The following is a 17,546-nucleotide window of genomic DNA, read 5'->3' as shown; positions in this document are numbered from 1 at the left end:
AACAGTGTTGGCGCCAGGTGCACCTCATCAGAAACATCATTCCATAATTTGGGGGCCACCACTGAGAAGGCCCTCTCCCTTGTTGCCATTCTCCGAGCTTCCCTCGTCTGGCATCGCTGGCCTCCACTGGCGGAAGCCTGTCGGTGCTGCCAGGGATCCACCGGGACGGCCAGCCTGGCAGACAGAGGGCCGGCAGAAGCCCCGAAAAAGGGGCATTCTGGGGGCGGAGCTGCAGAGGGGACTTGTACGAGATCCTCCTCACATTTGGAGCTCTCCCCCGTCTCCCAATCTGCTTGGAAACTCCACCAGCACAATAAAAACATTCCCATCATGGCCTACAAGGGAACATGTACTCCCCAGGAGGCCTGTTTGTCTGAGCCACTACTTCAAGGCTGGCTCGTACATGCGGTTCCCAAGTGGGAGGAGGATCCCGTGGGGCTTTCTGCTGGCTTCTCCTCCATTGCCCCCCCTTCTGCCAGCTCCCCATCATTTGGATTTATTTATTTTATTTTATTTATTGAATTTATTAGTCGCCCATCTGGCTGGCTGTCCAGCCACTCTGGGTGACGTACAAAATAGGCATACAATACCTAGACATTAAAAATCTAAAAACAATGAAGATAAAGTCTAGCCAACCCCAAAAGCCTGCCTGAAGAGCCAGGTCTTCAAGGCCTGGCGGAAACTCATCATGGAAGGGGCATAGTGGAGATCATTTGGGAGGGAGTTCCACAAGGTGGGGGCCACAACTGAAAAACCCTCTGTAAGTTTGTTACTACAACATTTATAACTAAATGAACATCAGCTGTAATTTTTAAATTGTTTCTGAAGCTTATTAAAGAAATAAAAGGGAGCCAACATGGGAAAATGCAAATAACAAAGAAGTGCAAACATAAAGGTCTAGAGAAATATGAATCCTGCTTTTATTTTCAAAAATTTGGAAACAAAAATTCAGGCAAAATAAGATAGAACAGACTACTAGTAAATTTCAAAATGCAATATATATTGGCAACAAATTTCCATGATATATAAATGCCAGTGGGTCATTTATATCTTCACAGACAGACCCCTTATATCAGTCATTTCAGTACACTAGATTTTTGCCTTGTATTTCTGACTGGTCATACTGTGCATACACACACGCACACAGTTTTTAGGTTTCTCACAGATGACTTTGTCTCTGTTGCACCTTTCCACTGAGTGCAGAAAGCACCACTGCCCATGCATTGTCTTCCTCTCTTTTACTCTACTGTCTGGCCACAGACGGCACTTATTAAAATCTCAAAAGTGCAACTTTACTCAGGAAGGGACTCTGTGATTTGCCTTGGAGGTCCCAGTGCTTTCAGTCCTCCTCTTACAGCAGAAGATGTATTTATTAACGGGCTGCAGTCCTCTTTATCTTCTTCTGATAATTACCATTTTAATAGAAGCTTACTGCTTAATAAAAGCTGTGTGGTGCAGTTTGCCTCAGTTTGAAGGAGAGCATTTGCCCAACCATTAGATAGGATTGCTAAGCAACAGTTCTCTAGATTCAAAACAGCTCTTGGTTCTGGAACAAAAATAGACATCTATTCAAACTGATAAAATAATTATTGAAAGAAAGAAAAAAGAATAATGTTCATGGGTATAAAATTTAAGGACAGATTTAAGTGCATTAATTCTCTGCTTATTATTGCCATCTTAGACGATCTAAAAATGGTAATCTTTGGAGGGAAATATGATAAATATGTAAATTTCAGATGGAAATAAATAAGGGAAAAATGCAAAGACCAAAAACTTAATTGATGGAAAATACAGTCTTAATTGTGGACATACCACCATGCCACATTCTAGCAAAAACAGCACATATTGTGCACCATAAGGGTGTGTTCGATTGCCAGCATAAGAAACTGTTTGCAGCTTTGATAGCTCTACAGATTGGTAGAAGCTACATTTGGTGATATTCTCCAGCATTACAGTAATAGAACGCTTTTATTTACTTATTTATATTAAAACTGTTACAGTGCTTTTCTTGCCAAAGCACTGTGCAACAACCCAAAATGAAAAAAATAAAAATGTAAACACTACAAGAGCAAAAGAAAAACACAGTCAAGTACTAACCAGCAATCTAATCAGGAGAGTAAATTATTCGATCAGTTGACTGAAGCTTAATCATGTGATAATTCATGAAATTAACATGTTAAAGAGGCTTGTATCCCTTGCATTTCAAGGCCATTTGATTCATAGAATCACAGAACAGTAGAGTTGGAAGAGGCCTATGAGGCCATTGAGTCCAGCCCCTGATCAATACAGGAATACAAAAGCATACCCAGCAGGTGGCTGTCCAGCTGCCTCTTGGATGCCTCCAGTGTTGGAGAGCCCACCACCTTCCTAAATAATTGGTCCCACTGTCTTACCACACTAACAGGATGTTTTTCCTGATATTCAGCCAAAATCTGGCTTCCTGTAACTTGAGTCCATTATTCCATGTCCTGCGCTCTGGATGATGAAGAAGAGATCCTGGCATTCCCCTGTGTGACAACCTTTCAAGTACTTGAAGACTGCAATATCTCCCCTCACTCTTCTCTTCTCAAGACTAAACATGCCTAGTTCTTTCAGTCTCTCCTCATAAGACTTTGTTTCCAGTCCCCTGATCATCCTTGTTGCCCCTTCTGAACCTGTTCCAGTTTGTCTGCATCCTTCTTAAACTGCAGTGTCCAGACCTGGACGCAGTACTCAAGTTGAGGCCTAACCAGTGCCAAATAGACAGGAACTAGTACTTCACACAATTTGGAAACTATAGTTCTGTTAATGCACCCTAAAATAACATTTGTCTTATTTGCAGCCACATTGCATTGTTGGCTCATATTTAGCTTGTGATTAACAACAATTCCAAGATCCTTCTCGCATGTAGTGTTGCTGAGCCAAGTATCTCCCATCTTATAAGTGTGTACTTGGTTTCTTTTTCTTAGGTTTAGAACTTTCTCTTTATCCCTGTTAAATTTCATTCCGTTGTTTTCAACCCACTGCTCCAGCCTATCAAGATCACTTTGAATTTTGTTTCTGTTCTTCAGGGCCTTAGCTATTCCTTCCAATTTTGGATCACCTGATCACCTGAAAATTTGATAAGTGTTCCCTGCATCTCCTCATCCAAGTCATTAATAGAAATGCTGAAGAGCACTGGGCCGATGACTGAGTCCTGCAGTACCCTGTCTATTACCTCTCCCCACTTTGAGAAACACTCTTTGAGTAAGATTCTGTATCCAACAGTAGTTCCACCAGAAAGTTGTTCCATCCAGCCCACATTTAGCTATCTTGCTAATCAGAATATCATGGGGCACTTTGTCAAAAGCTTTGCTGAAGTCAATATTATGTCCACAGCATTCCCACAGTCTACAAGGGAGGTGCTTACAAACTGACCGCTTTATAATCTGCTCCAGAATTTGATTGATGTCAGGCTGATTAGTCTGTAGTTTCTAGGTTCCTTCTTTTTGCCCTTTTTGAAGATAGGGACAGCATTAGCTCTCCTCCAGTCATCCAGCACTTCACCCATCCTCCATACTTTCACAAAGATAATAGACAGTGGTTCCAAGAGTTCTTCAGCCAGTTCCTTCAATACTCTAGGATGCAGTTCATCAGGCCCTGGCGATTTGAACTCATTGAAAGTAATTAGGTATTCCTTAACCATTTGTCTATCAACGCCAAGCTGCAATCCTGCCCCTTAAGCTTCAAGTTGTCCTGCCCAAAGTTAAAGAAATCAGATTCAGACATGGTTGTGTTTTTTTCTTTTATCGTAGTAAGAGACAGCTTCAATATAGTATGCTTCATGAATCTATCTAAGAACATAAGAACATAAGAAGAGCCTGCTGGATCAGGCCAGTGGCCCATCTAGTCCAGCATCTTGTTCTCACAGTGGCCAATCAGGTGCCTGGGGAAAGCCCGCAAGCAGGACCCGAGTGCAAGAACACTCTCCCCTCCTGAGGCTTCCGGCAACTGGTTTTCAGAAGCATGCTGCCTCTGACTAGGGTGGCAGAGCACAGCCATCACGGCTAGTAGCCATTGATAGCCCTGTCCTCCATGAATTTGTCTAATCTTCTTTTAAAGCCATCCAAGCTGGTGGCCATTACTGCGTCTTGTGGGAGCAAATTCCATAGTTTAACTATGCGCTGAGTAAAGAAGTACTTCCTTTTGTCTGTTCTGAATCTTCCAACATTCAGCTTCTTTGAATGTCCACGAGTTCTAGTATTATGAGAGAGGGAGAAAAACTTTTCTCTATCCACTTTCTCAATGCCATGCATAATTTTATACACTTCTATCATGTCTCCTCTGACCCGCCTTTTCTCTAAAGTAAAAAGTCCCAAATGCTGCAACCTTTCCTCATAAGGGAGTCGGCTCCATCCCCTTGATCATTCTGGTTGCCCTCTTCTGAACCTTTTCCAACTCTATAATATTCTTTTTGAGATGAGGCGACCAGAACTGTACACAGTATTCCAAATGCGGCCGCACCATCTATGTTTACTCAAAACTCGGCATCTCTCTAGAACTAGCTAAACATGACTTTGCAACTCTAAGACTGACTCAGCAACTGCTCTTCTCCCCCCCCAAGTCAGCTTAAGTATGGCTGGGTGAACTTCCTGCCTGCGTATGCCAACTGTCAATGCTGAGAGTGCGCACGTAAGTGAAGGCTCTGCCTTAAGTGAACCTGCTGAATTTCCTGCCTCATTGGTCTCCTGGCGTGAGGCGAAGGCAGGGCCTCCGCCACCTTCTCATCTTCCCCTCTGACAGAGGGAGGCTGCTGACAGCCTGGGCGCTGGGAGTGGGGGGGTGCCTGGCTAGAAAGCATCTAATGGGCCAGGTTGAGCTCCCACAATGGTGTCCAGAGTTGTGGGGGCTCAGCTGTCAAGGACTGGAGCTGTGGTGCCTTCCAAGTCTGTTTCTCCACATGGCTCCTCCCCAGGTTCTTCATTCCAGTCCAAGTCCTCATCTTGTGCCTCGCTCTTGTCTGTTCACCCCCTCCCAGCAGGGCTCATGACACGTTTGCCAGGAGGGTCATAGACCCTATTTTGGGAGAAGACTGAGCCAAAGTAGGAACTGAGAACTTTTCCCTTGTCTTTGTCATCTGTTTTCATTTTGTCATCCTCCCTGAGTAGCTGTACCACCATTTCTTTTCACGGTCTTTTATTATGGATATAGCTGAAGAAAGCTTTTGTGCTGTTTTTAGCATCCCTCGCTAAAGTAAGCTCATTCTCAGCTTTAGCCTTCCTGATGGCATTCCTGCAATTCTGTGCTACTTGTCTTTACTCTTCCTTTGTAGCCTGGCCTTCCTTCTCCCTCGTGTGTCCTTTTTGTTTTCAGGTAATTTCTAAGCTTTTTGTGAAGCCACATTGGCTTCTTCTGCTATCTTCCACCTTTTTTTCCTTGTTAAAATTGTTTGCAATTGTGGCTTTAGAATTTCCTTTTTTAGAAACTCCTACCCATGTTGGACTTCTCCTTCCTTCCTTCCTTCCTTCCTTCCTTCCTTCCTTCCTTCCTTCATTCTATTTCTGTGCCGCCTTTTGGCCAAAAGGCCCTGAAGGCGGCTCATACACACACACACACACACACAAATACAAAATATACATCAGAATAGAATATAGTGCAGAAAAATTTAAATAAGAAAATATTAACATTGTTAAAAAAAAAGGTTCTTTACAAGCCTGGAGATAATCTGTCCTCAAGATGTAGTACTGCCACTTCAAGAATTTTAGTCCTCAAACATTGAGCAGCTGTTGTAAAGGATTCGCTCACCAACATCATCGGATTCTTCCCCCAAATCATTGTCCATAGACTTGAAGTAGAACTTGTAGTTGGGCCGGTTGAGGAGTGCCTTGAAGTCACCCAGTGTCACCCACTCGGCCAGGATGGGCAGCTTCACCAGGTACGGCGTCTCCTGGTCGTCCAGATGGTAGATGATCTTGGTCTCTGCCGCCACCGCTCCTCGCAGAGGACTCCTTCAGCAAAAGGCTCCAGGCGCCACCAGCCAAGCCTGGGCCTGTTTGTACAGAAGTGGCCCATTCCACCAGCAGCGGCGGTGGCAACGAAGGCAGGCAAGGTGCGTGCCTGCCTGCTTGCCTTGCTTTCTTCACTCACTTGGACCGGTGGCCTCTCAAGCCAGGGGGGCGGCTCATCATTAGGGTCGTTTGCCATGGAAACTTATTTATCATTGTTCTGGGTTTATTAAAATTGGCTTTCCTGAAGTCCAGGATACATGTACGGCTACTCTCAGCTTTTGCTTCCTTTAAAATAAAGAACTCAAGTATAATATAGTCACTTTCCCCCACAGTTCCTGTAACTGCCACTTCATCTCTATTGGTTACAATGAAGTCAAGGACAGCTGATCCTCTAGTTCCTTCCTCCACTTTCTGTAGGAGAATGTTATCACAACACAAGCCAGGAATTTCTTGGAGGGGCCATGTTTGGTAGAATTTGTCCCCCAACACATATTGGGATAGTTGAAGTCCCTCATTACTGCTACAAAATGCCTCCTTGAAACATTAGCAATTTGCTTTTCAAATGTTTCATCCTTGTCTTCTCCTTGATTGGGTGGTTGGTAGTAGACTCCAACCACCATGTTCCTTTTATTCCCTGCCCCATTTATTTTAAGACAGATACTCTCGGTGGGGCTATCAAGCTCAGCTTCCTGTATTTCTGTGCAGGGATATGTATTTTTAACATATGTTGCAACTCTGCCTTCTGTTTCTATTCCTTATTGTCTTCTGTTTACATTTTTCTTTCTGTAGCTATGCAAGTATCTATATGCCACCTGATAACACTTTATGCATCTGAAGAAGTGGGCTCTAGTCCATGAAAGCTTATGGCACAATAAATACTTTAACATTAAAGGTGTCAGAAGATTCTTTGCTGTTTTGCTTCTTTTTAATCTATTGTAACTTCTGACATCAAATTATCCCAAGAATAAATCATTAATTTATTTACTCTTTGAGACCTATCCCAGTCTGCATCTGAGTTGGTATTACTTTTTAATATGTTTTTAAACCTTCTCTTTTAAAAAAAAAAAATGCTTTAACCTTTTTTAAAAAAAGTTTTGAAAGCTTTTAAAAATGTTTTTAAAGATTTCTTTTTGTTTTAATATATTTTAAAGTCTGTTTTTATGACATTTTAAAGTGTTTGTAGTGCTTTTGTTTGCCGCCCTGGGCTCCAGCTGGGAGGAAGGGTGGGATATAAATCAAATAATAAATAAATAAATAAATAAAAATATAATGTATCCAAATTATTCTATTCAAATAATTTTGTGCAAACTGTGTCAGGTTAATGCTGCTATTATAGTGCTTGTGCCAAAAAATAAACATAAAAATAAAAATCATTGTCATCATCAACAACAACAAATATTGTGACACAAAGGAACTGGCTAATGGTTTTAATTAGTACTGATCAGCAACTGCTGGTCCCAACTAAAGATTCTGAATGACACTAAAAATTGTGTAAAATATTATTATGCTAATTACAGACATTTCATTACTTAATTAGGTCTATATTTCATCTGTGTGAATGGAGAGTCCAAATCTTGTGGAGCAGTATTGTAAACTGTGAATTATTACAATGTGAACAGTGAAAATTGATAAGGGTCAGCATAATGAATTAACAAAAACATCACTTCCCTTAGGAATTAAGGTTGCTATACATATTGGGTGGTATTCAATGCAAATCCTACTCAGAGTAGACCCACTGAAATTAATAAACACAACTAACATAGGTTCATTAATTTCAGTGGATGTATTCCGAGTAGGACTTAGTTGAAGACAACCCAAACAAGCACTATATTGCTTACACACAGAGTCAGCACCAGCCCGCCTCAGGTTACCACGTCCCCCATGTGCGCGTGCAAACACACACTTAAATATGCCTGGTTTTGCCACCTCACGCATCAGCACACATGCCTGCCAGCACCCACATGTGCAGGGTGATGTTGGCTAGGAGAGCGGAGCTCTTGCTCCACAATCCGTGACCCGATGCTGGCAGGGATTGCAGACTGGGAGCTCTACCCTCCTAGCCATAGGGGCCCTCAGGTAGTGGCAGGGGCCCTCAGCCAGTTCCCAACCTCGCCACCCACTGGCACCAGGCCTGCTTATTTGTTTGCTTGTTTGTTTGTTTCCTGCCCTTCCTCCGGGCAGGAGCCCAGGGTGGCAAACAAAAGCACTAAAACACTTTAAAACATTATAAAAACAGATCTTAAAATACATTAAAACAAAACAGCATTAAAAACATTTTTTAAAAAAACAACTTTAAAAAAGGGTTAAAAACATATTAAACAATTCTGACACAGATGCAGACTGGGGTAGGTCTCAACTTGAAAGTCTTCAAAAGGCGCCGAAAAGATAGCAGAGATGGCGCCTGCCTAATATTCAAAGGGAGGGAATTCCACAGGGTAGGTGCTGCCACACTAAAGGTCCATTTCCTATATTGTGCAGAATGAACCTCCTGATGGTATCTGCAGGAGTGATCAACTGGGTATATAAGGGGTAAGACGGTCTTTCAGGTATCCTGGTCCCGAGCTGTATAGGGCTTTGTACACCAAAACTAGAACCTTGAACTCGGCCCAGTAGCAAATGGGCAGCCAGTGCAATTCTTTCAGCAGCAGGGTGACATGTTGGCGATACCCTGCCCCAGTGAGCAGTCTTGCCGCCGCATTTTGCACCAGCTGCAGCTTCTGGACCAACCTCAAGGGCAGCCCCACATAGAGCGCATTACAGTAATCCAGCCTACAGGTTACCAGTGCGTGGACAACAGTTGGCAGGCTATCCCAGTCCAGAAACGGCCGCAGCTGTCTCACCAGCTGAAGCTGGTAAAAGGCACTCCTAGCCACTGAGGTCACCTGGGCCTCTAGCGACAAAGATGGATCCAGGAGCACCCCCAGGCTACGGACCTGCTCTTTAAGAGGGAGTATGACCCCATCCAAAGCAGGCAACTGACCAATTATTCAAACTCGGGAACCACCAACCCACAGCACCTCCGTCTTACTAGGATTCAGACTCAGTTTATTGGCCCTCATCCAGCCCACCACTGAGTCCAGGCAGCAGTCCAGGGCTTGCATGGCCTCTCCTGATTCAGATGTTACAGAGAAATAGAGCTGGGTATCATCAGCATACTGCTGACACCTCGCCCCAAAGCTCCTGATGACTGCTCCCAAGGGCTTCATATAGATGTTAAACAGCATGGGGGACAAGATGGTTCCCTGCGGCACCCCACAGCATAGCTGCCAGGGGCCTCAAAGTCAGTCACCCAATGCTATTCTCTGAAAACGACCCTGGAGATAGGGTCGGAACCACTGTAAAACAGTGCCTCCAATACCCATCTCACCAAGTTGGCCCAGAAGGATACCATGGTCAATGGTATCAAAAGCTGCTGAGAGATCAAGTAAGAACAACAGGATCGCACTCCCCCTGTCCTTCTCCTGATAAAGGTCATCCATCAGGGCGACCAAGGACGATTTAGTCCCATAACCAGGCCTGAACCCAGACTGGGATGGGTCAAAATAATCTGTTTCATCCAAGAGTACTTGCAGTTGCTGCGCCACAACCCTCTCAATCACCTTCCCTAAGAAGGGGGTATTTGCAACCGGTCGGTAGTTGTCACAAACCAATAGGTCCAGGGTGGGTTTTTTCAGGAGTGGTCGAATCACCGCCTCTTTAAAGGAGGTTGCAACCACTCCCTGTCGCATTGATGCATTGACCACACCCTGGATCCACTCAGTCAGACCCCCTCGGCAAGCTTTAATAAGCCAAGAAGGGCAAGGGTCAAGAGGACACATTGCTGGCCGCATCATCACAAGCACCTTGTCCATGTCATCAGGCCGCATCAGCTGAAACCATTCCCAAGAAGTTGCAGCAGACATTGCACTGGACACGTCATTGGGGACTACAGTAGATGTGGATGGGGGATCAAGACTGCTACAGAGGCGAGCAACTTTACCCTCAAAGTGCCTTGCAAACAATTCACAGTGGGCCTCCAAAGGTTCTAAGACTCCATTTCCTGTAGTTGATGTCAACAGACCCATGACAATACGGAAAAGCTCCACTGGACAGCTACTTGAGGATGCAATGGAGGCAGAGAAGTGGGCCTTCTTCGCTGCCCTCACCGCCACACAGTAGGCACAGTTATGATGTTTTACTCGTCCCCGATCAGCCTCACAGCATGTCTTTTGCCACTTGTGCTCTAGCGGTCGTCCGGCCTGTTTCATTGCCCTTAGCTCACTGGTGTACCAAGGTGCAAGCCGGGCTCCACAGTGTCGGAGAGGGCGCTCGGGGTCAACCATGTCAAGAGTCCGACATGCCTCGCTGTTCCACAGCGTGACAAGGGCTTCAACAGGAGCACCTGCTCTATCTACTGGGAACTCCCCCAGGGCTTTCAGGAATCCAGTGGACCATCTTAATCTGTCCACTACCCCTGCAGGGAAGGATCAGAGCCATAAGTCTAAACTTCACCAGGAAGTGATCTGCCCATGACAATGGGGTGACATCCACCCCCGCTATCTACAGACCACCCCTTCCTCGGTAATACACACCAAAGCGGCACCTTCATCCACAATCAAGTCATGGATGAGAATGGTCTTATTATGTACTGATCTGGCATTAAACAACAACACACACAGGCCAGTGGGCACAGCAGATGAGCAACGAGGAACCCATCCATGAGTGGAGTGGCAGCAAGGAACAAGGCACAGTTCTATATCTATAGTTTACCAACTCTCTTTCTTTATTGCTTTTTCTCAGCCTATTTGTTTGAAAATGTACTTTGCTTCAATAGATAATGTAGTATTACTTAATTGGTATTGTTTATTGTTGTTGTTGTTGTTATCCCACCCTTCCTCCCAGTAGGAACCCAAGGCAGCAAACAAAAACACTCTAAAACATCTCAAAAACAGACTTTAAAATATATTAAAACAAAGCATCTTTAAAAACATCTTAAAACAAAACATCTTTAAAAACATATTTTTTAAAAAAAGCTTTAAAACATCTTAAAAGCAATTCCAACACAGACGCAGACTGGGATAAGGTCTCAACTTAAAAGACTTGTTGAAAAAGAAAGTAGGTGCCAAAAAGATAACAGAGATGGTGCCTGTCTAATCTTTAAGGGGAGGGAATTCTAATGGGTAGGTGCCACAACGCTAAAAGTCTACTTCCTATGTTGGGTGGAGTGGACCTCCCGATAAGATGGCATCTGAAGGAGGCCCTCACCTGCAGACCACAGTGATCAACTGGGTATATAAGGGGCAAGGCAATCTTTCACATAGTCTGGGCTTTGTACACCAAAACCAGGACCTTGAATGTGGCCCAGTAGCAAATGGGCAGTTTTAAAAGAACTCCCCATCTCCATCTTTTAATTTAATTATTAGTAGCTTGTAAATCTGCAAGCAGGGCTATTTTAGACACTTTATAAATAATAAATAGATTTTTAAATAACACATGTACCAAAAACCAAAACCAAATAACAAAATGATGACAACAGGGAACTAGATTTTAAAATATGTTAGCAAGTCAACACCACAAAGTGTCAACTATTCCATCAATAGCACAATGCATGGCTGTAGCCTCGGGGCAAGGCTTACCGTGTCAAAGATATTTCAGGAATCCTTCTTGACTTACTAGCTTTCATGTGAAAAAGTAAGTTTCTACCCCTTTAACGAAAAGCATGCAGGCTGTATTCTACTTAACTGCTATCTAAGAAGTAATTTAAATAAATGTAAATACATTGGACAAACTGTCTTTCTATTCTGGCTCTTATACAAATATTCCTGGCCTGTTCACTACATAATTTCTAGCTACAGAGCTGGCACCATCGTGACCACAATAATTATTATTTCAAACAAATAAGGCAGGAACATTTAAAACTAGTCAATGAGGCAGTCATTTAGGCTGCAATCCAATACGTCTACTCAGAAGTAAGCTCCATTGGGTTCAATGGGACTTACTCCCAGAGTAAGTATGTATTGGATTCCAGCCTTAGGCTGAATACCTATATTGCGGTATGTGGGAGCAAACCCCATTGAACTCAATGGGATTTTGCAGGGATGTATAGTATTGCTTAGTTAGTTAAGCCTATTTTTATGCCACCTTTTGGACCCAAGGCCCTGAAAGCCAGTCTTAAGGCCCATGTGATTGCAAAGGTTTATTGCATTTATTTACTGGTGCCCAGCAATCTCTCTCTCTCTCTCTCTCTCTCTCTCTCTCTCTCTCTCTCTCTCTCTCTCTGTGGCACTAGAAGGCTCACCTGGTGGGCTCCCATGGCCAGCTGCAGCTGTGGCAATAGCAAAAGCAGAAGCAGGAGAAACGGAACAATGACTGTTGTCAGTCGCCTGTACTGCAAACAAAATAACAAAAAATTAAACATCAACGGCTAGCATTGTTTTTTAAATGAGTTCAAAGTTTGAATATCTCCATGTGTGCTTTCAGAGTAGAGAAAACACATTGTTTAAACATACATCTATATGTATATGCCTTCTTGCTTTTGTTTTTTTAAAAAGTTGTGTCCAATTTGCTTTTGATCAAGCCGCTGCTTCTGCCAGCAGAAGAGGAAGATGATTTGGCCAATTCCCCCACCCCCTGCATGCTTGTATCTTTCCATGCTGTTCCAGAGGTCCCCCAACCCTATAGAAGAGATTTTCAGCGGGTAGTAGTGAGGACTGGGGAATTAACAAAAATCACCCCACTACACCTATCATTAGCAGACGCAGCGGCTGGATCAAAAACCTTTCCATGAGCAGAAGGGCACAATCAGATTCCACCCGTAATTTCTAATCACACTAGGGGTGTCTTCCCCTCACGGTGAAGCATCACCAATTCCTATACCATTTGTTCAACCAGTTCACAGCCAACGAAGCTGGTCAGCTTTCCTCCCTGCAACATGTATATCAGCTAGTGGTAAACTATTCTCCAAGACCTGGTACACCCTGCATTTTATTTTAAGAAACCCTATGTATCAATAAGGCTACCCAGATAGGCAAATTGCCCTTTAGTCCTGCTTAAGGAATGGCCATAGTAAAAGGCAGCTTCCTATGTCCCTGAGCAGGGCTGGCTCCAGGCAAGCCGGGGCCCTTGGGCATCAGCTTGCCCTGGGCCCCAGCGTGTGTGCGCATTCGTGTTTGTGCGCACGCGCCCCCCACACCCCCACCTACCTGTCTCCTGGCTTTTACTATTGCCATTAACCAAGATGGCGGCCGCGGTTTCCCTAAGGGGATGAAGCCGCCGCCGCCGCCATCTTTGTTGACGGCACACGTGCATGCTACGCACGCGCATCTCTGCCATCAACTAAGATGGCGGCAGGGGCTTCAGTACTTTAGGGAAACCACGGCCGCCATCTTCATTAAGGACAATACTAAAAGGTAGGAGACAGGTAAGTAGGGGGGTGGGGGTGGGGGTGCGGATCGCCACGGATCGTGGAAGGGGAGCAGAGGGGCCACTGAGGGGCCCCCTGTAGCTCCAGGGGCCCTCAGGCCAGTGCCCCACCTGGCCGCCCTTTAGAACCAGCCCTGTCCCTGAGTCAGACCATTAGTTCATCTAGCTCAGTTTCAGCCCTACCTGGAAATGCCAGGGATTGAACCTGGAACCTACAGCATGCAAATTAAGTGCTCTACCACTGAGCCATGGTCCTTCCATTAAAAGCCTACAACACCTGGTATTCCCAGGCAGTCTCCCATCCAAGTACTAATCAGGTTTAACCTTCCTTAGCTTCCAAGATTAGATGAGACTGAGCTGTTCAGGGTAGTATGGCTGATGAACTTTTACAACTCTTTCCCTGGTCTGTTGGGCAAGTTCTCACACATCTGAGAGAAATGTGAAAATTCCACTTTGGATTTCATAAAAAGAATCAAGGAAAAGGAAGCAGAAACCACTTCCGGCTCATGCATTGGAAAGGCCAGATCACAGCCAATGTATTCAGGAGAGAATGTTGCATTCTTTAAGCATCTGGTAATGGGACAGATGATCTCTTGGAGATCTACCAAAAGAATTTCAGCTCCTGGTTAAGCAATTTATACACATCCTGTAATGAGTAATTAGGATACCATCTGTACATTTTCAGAGCCACACATACAAGAACAAATAGACTTATTTCTCACCAACAGTAATAGGTATCATACATCTCCTCATCATACATAGTGCTCAATATGTGCCCTCAGCTTGCTTCATGAAAATCTGTCAGTTATGACTTGAGTCAATATTTTTCTTGAACAAATGTACTTCTTGTTCAAAATATTGCAGAACATTTCATCACATCTTAACACAAATATACTTTTCATTCTTCTGTTGCTCATATGCTAATCATTTGGAATGGTGTTATTCACATCTTCCTTTCTCATATTTTACAAAATAACAGAATTCCTGCCATCGTCAGACCCAGGAGCTCTGGTGATGGCGGGCCTTTGCAGCCATGCCAGGGAAGACATGGCATGGCTTGAAAGCCCCTCCCCTTATGGGCACGGCATGGCCACACACACCTGTCATGTAGGGGGCGGACCAGGGTGGCTATTTAAGCCCTGTTCCACCTCCCTTGGCCTCTTTCTGGCCTTACGCAATGTCAGAGCAGATTGCACATCTGGTGGAGCCTTGGGAGGCCTGTTGGGTGGCCATTTCAGTAGCATGGGGGCAAGAGACAGAGGAGATGGGAGCAGCGGTGGCCAGCAGCAGCGGTGGAGTGACAGTGGTGGCGCTTCACGGTGGCTGGATGGACTGGCTATGCGTCCCTTCTTTCGGAGGTGGTGGAGTTGCGATCGGCTTCAGTGGTGGCGGTGGCGGCACATGCAGACTCTTGGGAGCCTGCATGGTTTGGTGTTGGAGGTAGTTTAGCGGCCTGGCAGGCCTGTGGGGGGGCTGTAGGCCCCTGCGTGGGTTACCTGGGCCTTGTTTTTTTGATGCCATCCTTTTTGGGGGGCAGCCATAATGTGGTGGCCATTTTAAGTGGCCCCAGGTTAGGCCTTGACTGCAGGCCCCTGCGGAGGTTGCTGGGCCTCATGTTTGGCACCGTTCTTTTGACGGCCATGCTAGGTTGACCTAGGTAGGGCTTCATGTTTGGCATCTTTTTCAGTTGGCAGCAATCTCGCAGCACCATTTTAGGTGGGCCTAGGGTGGCAGTGGCCATCTTGCTGTAGCAGCCATTTCAGGGAGGCCTAGGTAGGGCCACATTGCCTGGACAGCCATTTTGTTTGTAGTCTTGTGAGGCAGACATTTTGGGTTAGGCATTTGCCGGCCGGCTTTGCCTCTGGGGTGGGCAAAGACTGGTAGTACTTGCTGTATTATTATTATTACTATTATTATTAGTTTTACTGTTATTGTTATTACTATTTCTACTAATTTGTCGTATAGTTGTTACAGGGGCGGTGTAGCTATGCCTCCTAAGAAAGGCAGGGGTGGCTTTAAAGGGAAGGGGAGGGCCCCTAAGTAGCCTGCTCAGCCACCACCTCCTCCGCCCCAGGAGTCCTCTTCCTCAGAGGATGAGGGGTCTGGTATGGCCTCGGTGTTAGCCTGCATTGAGTCGCTGGAGAGGTGGAACAGGCAACCTCTCTAGGCTAGTGGGAGGAAGACTAAGGCAGCTGGGGTCCACAGGATAAGAAAGGTCAGTATGACGCTGATTGGAATTCTGTTTTAGACCGATTAGCCGTGCTGGAGGGCTCCTCAGGTCAGTTCTCACCTGCTTATTTGGTGCCTGAGGTGGAGGCAGTGGCTCCAGGGAGTCCTGCAGTGGAGGCGGCTGCAGCTCATCCGGGTGTTGGTGATGTGTGGGAAATGCCTGGGTGGCCTGGAATGGGGCCTTGGGCCATGCCTTGGGGAATGGCTCAGGGGTGGCCTTGTCTTCCTTATGCAGGGGCTGTGCCTGCTGGGTATGGGAGGGGTATGTCTCCTCCGGTCCAGCAGCAGCCCACGAGTGAGGCTTGCAGACAGATTTGAACTCTATGGGCACTCCTGCTGCAGGGGCAGCTCAGTTCCCTGCTGATCCTTTGGCATCTATCCAGGCTGGCACCATGCCGTTTGGGGAGACATCAGCTCCCCGAGGGCCTCGTTTGTTGCTGGAGCGTATTTGGTAGGGGGAATATGTAGATGTGTTTTCCTTGTTATACAGAGAGGCTGAGCAGAACGAAAAGGATAAGCAGGAGGAAAGAGACAATGAGAAATTTAAAAGGAAGAAAGGGTGTATAGGACCTGGGGTAATTGGATGGCTGGATTTTTAATTTACATGGCGATAGTAAACCAATGCCAGCCTATGAGAGCAGCAGTGTTGGTGAAGTACCTGGATATAATTTTTAGGGTGCATAGGGAATTCATGGGGTCGGCATGGCTGGCCTATGATTAATCTTTTAGGATGAGGGTGGCAGGGGATGTTTACCTACAGTGGGACAGGAAGGATCCATAGTTGTGGTTGCAGTTTATGACTGCAGCTCGGCCTGTGCAAGGGGAGAGGGCAGATAGTGGGCATTTACTGGGTAAGTCTGCCACTGTGGTGCCTTCCTGTGGGTCTACTGGGCAGGGGGTTCAAACTCACCTGCTCTGTTAGGAGTTCAGTGCTAAGGGCTTTTGCAACAGGAACCCGTGTAATTTTGTACATGAGTGTTCCATCTGCGCTGGCTCCCATCCCTTTACCAGCTGCTCTAGAGCTGGGGGGGTTTAAGGGTCTTCTGAAGGGGAAAAGGCCCAGATCGGGGGGGCAGCCTTCAGATAAGGAGTCCCACCCCGATTAACATTCAGCAGCTTTTGCCTTTGCTCCATCAGTATTCCTAGGTGGGCGGATGCAGTCTATTTGGGATGAGGGTTTGGTTTTGGTTTTGGAATTCCAGTGGTTGGTGAAGTTGGTACTTGGAATGGAACTAGTGGGCAGGAGAAAATAGGAAGTGGCTTAAGGAAGGGTTCTGGATTCATTTTGTTACCCTCCTTTGACCACTTTGAGTGTATTCCCATCCTCTCTAGGGTTTTGTTCCTAAAACAGATCCTGGAGAATATCGCCTCATTCATCATGTGTCTTACCCTAGGGGGCAGTTGGTGAATGATGCTATTTCTGAGCTTTGGTGTTTGATACATTATGCTTCCTTTGACAGCGCAGTTGTTATGGTTTGGTGTTTCGGCTAGGGGCTTTCATGGGTAAGTGTGGTATCAATATTCTGCCAGTCCACCTTTGGGACTTTGAACTGTTGAGGTTTTCAGTTCGGGGTTTTGTTTTATGTGAATCAAGGTCTGCCCATGGGATGTTCTATTTGGTGTTCAGCTTTTGAACGCTTTAGTACATTCCTTGAGTGGGATCTGGCTCTATTGCAGTAGTGCATTACCTGTTGATTTTCTTTTGCTGGCATTGGGCAGCTAGCAGAGGAGTTTAGGGGCTTTGGCCAGGGAAAAATCAAGTGCCCTTTGCCTGTGCTTACCTTTTTGGGTATTGAACTCGGCTCAATAGCACAGGCTTGTCGCTTATTGGCATTCAAGTTATGGGAGTTGTTATGCAGGGTTGATAGCATGAGGGATGCTAGGAAGGACTTGTGAGGGCATTTAGATTTTGTGTGAAGAGTCCTAGAACATGGGCTAGAATTACCAGGG

At 45.5% G+C, this 17,546-nt stretch overlaps 1 protein-coding gene across 3 annotated transcripts in view; it reads right to left on the bottom strand.

Moving 5' to 3' along the window:
• Positions 1-17,546, bottom strand: part of RASGRF2 (Ras protein specific guanine nucleotide releasing factor 2) — a 161,107-nt gene that overhangs the window by 43,977 nt on the left and 99,584 nt on the right. For all 3 annotated transcript variants that reach the window (XM_061621701.1, XM_061621714.1, XM_061621709.1), the window contains exon 17: positions 12,244-12,333. In XM_061621701.1, the coding sequence (XP_061477685.1) occupies positions 12,244-12,333 (90 nt within the window). The remainder of the gene's footprint in view (positions 1-12,243; positions 12,334-17,546) is intronic.

Source organism: Rhineura floridana, chromosome 1 (genome assembly GCF_030035675.1).
Source record: "Rhineura floridana isolate rRhiFlo1 chromosome 1, rRhiFlo1.hap2, whole genome shotgun sequence".
NCBI classification, from domain to species: domain Eukaryota; kingdom Metazoa; phylum Chordata; class Lepidosauria; order Squamata; family Rhineuridae; genus Rhineura; species Rhineura floridana.
This window is presented reverse-complemented; position numbering and strand designations above follow the sequence as displayed.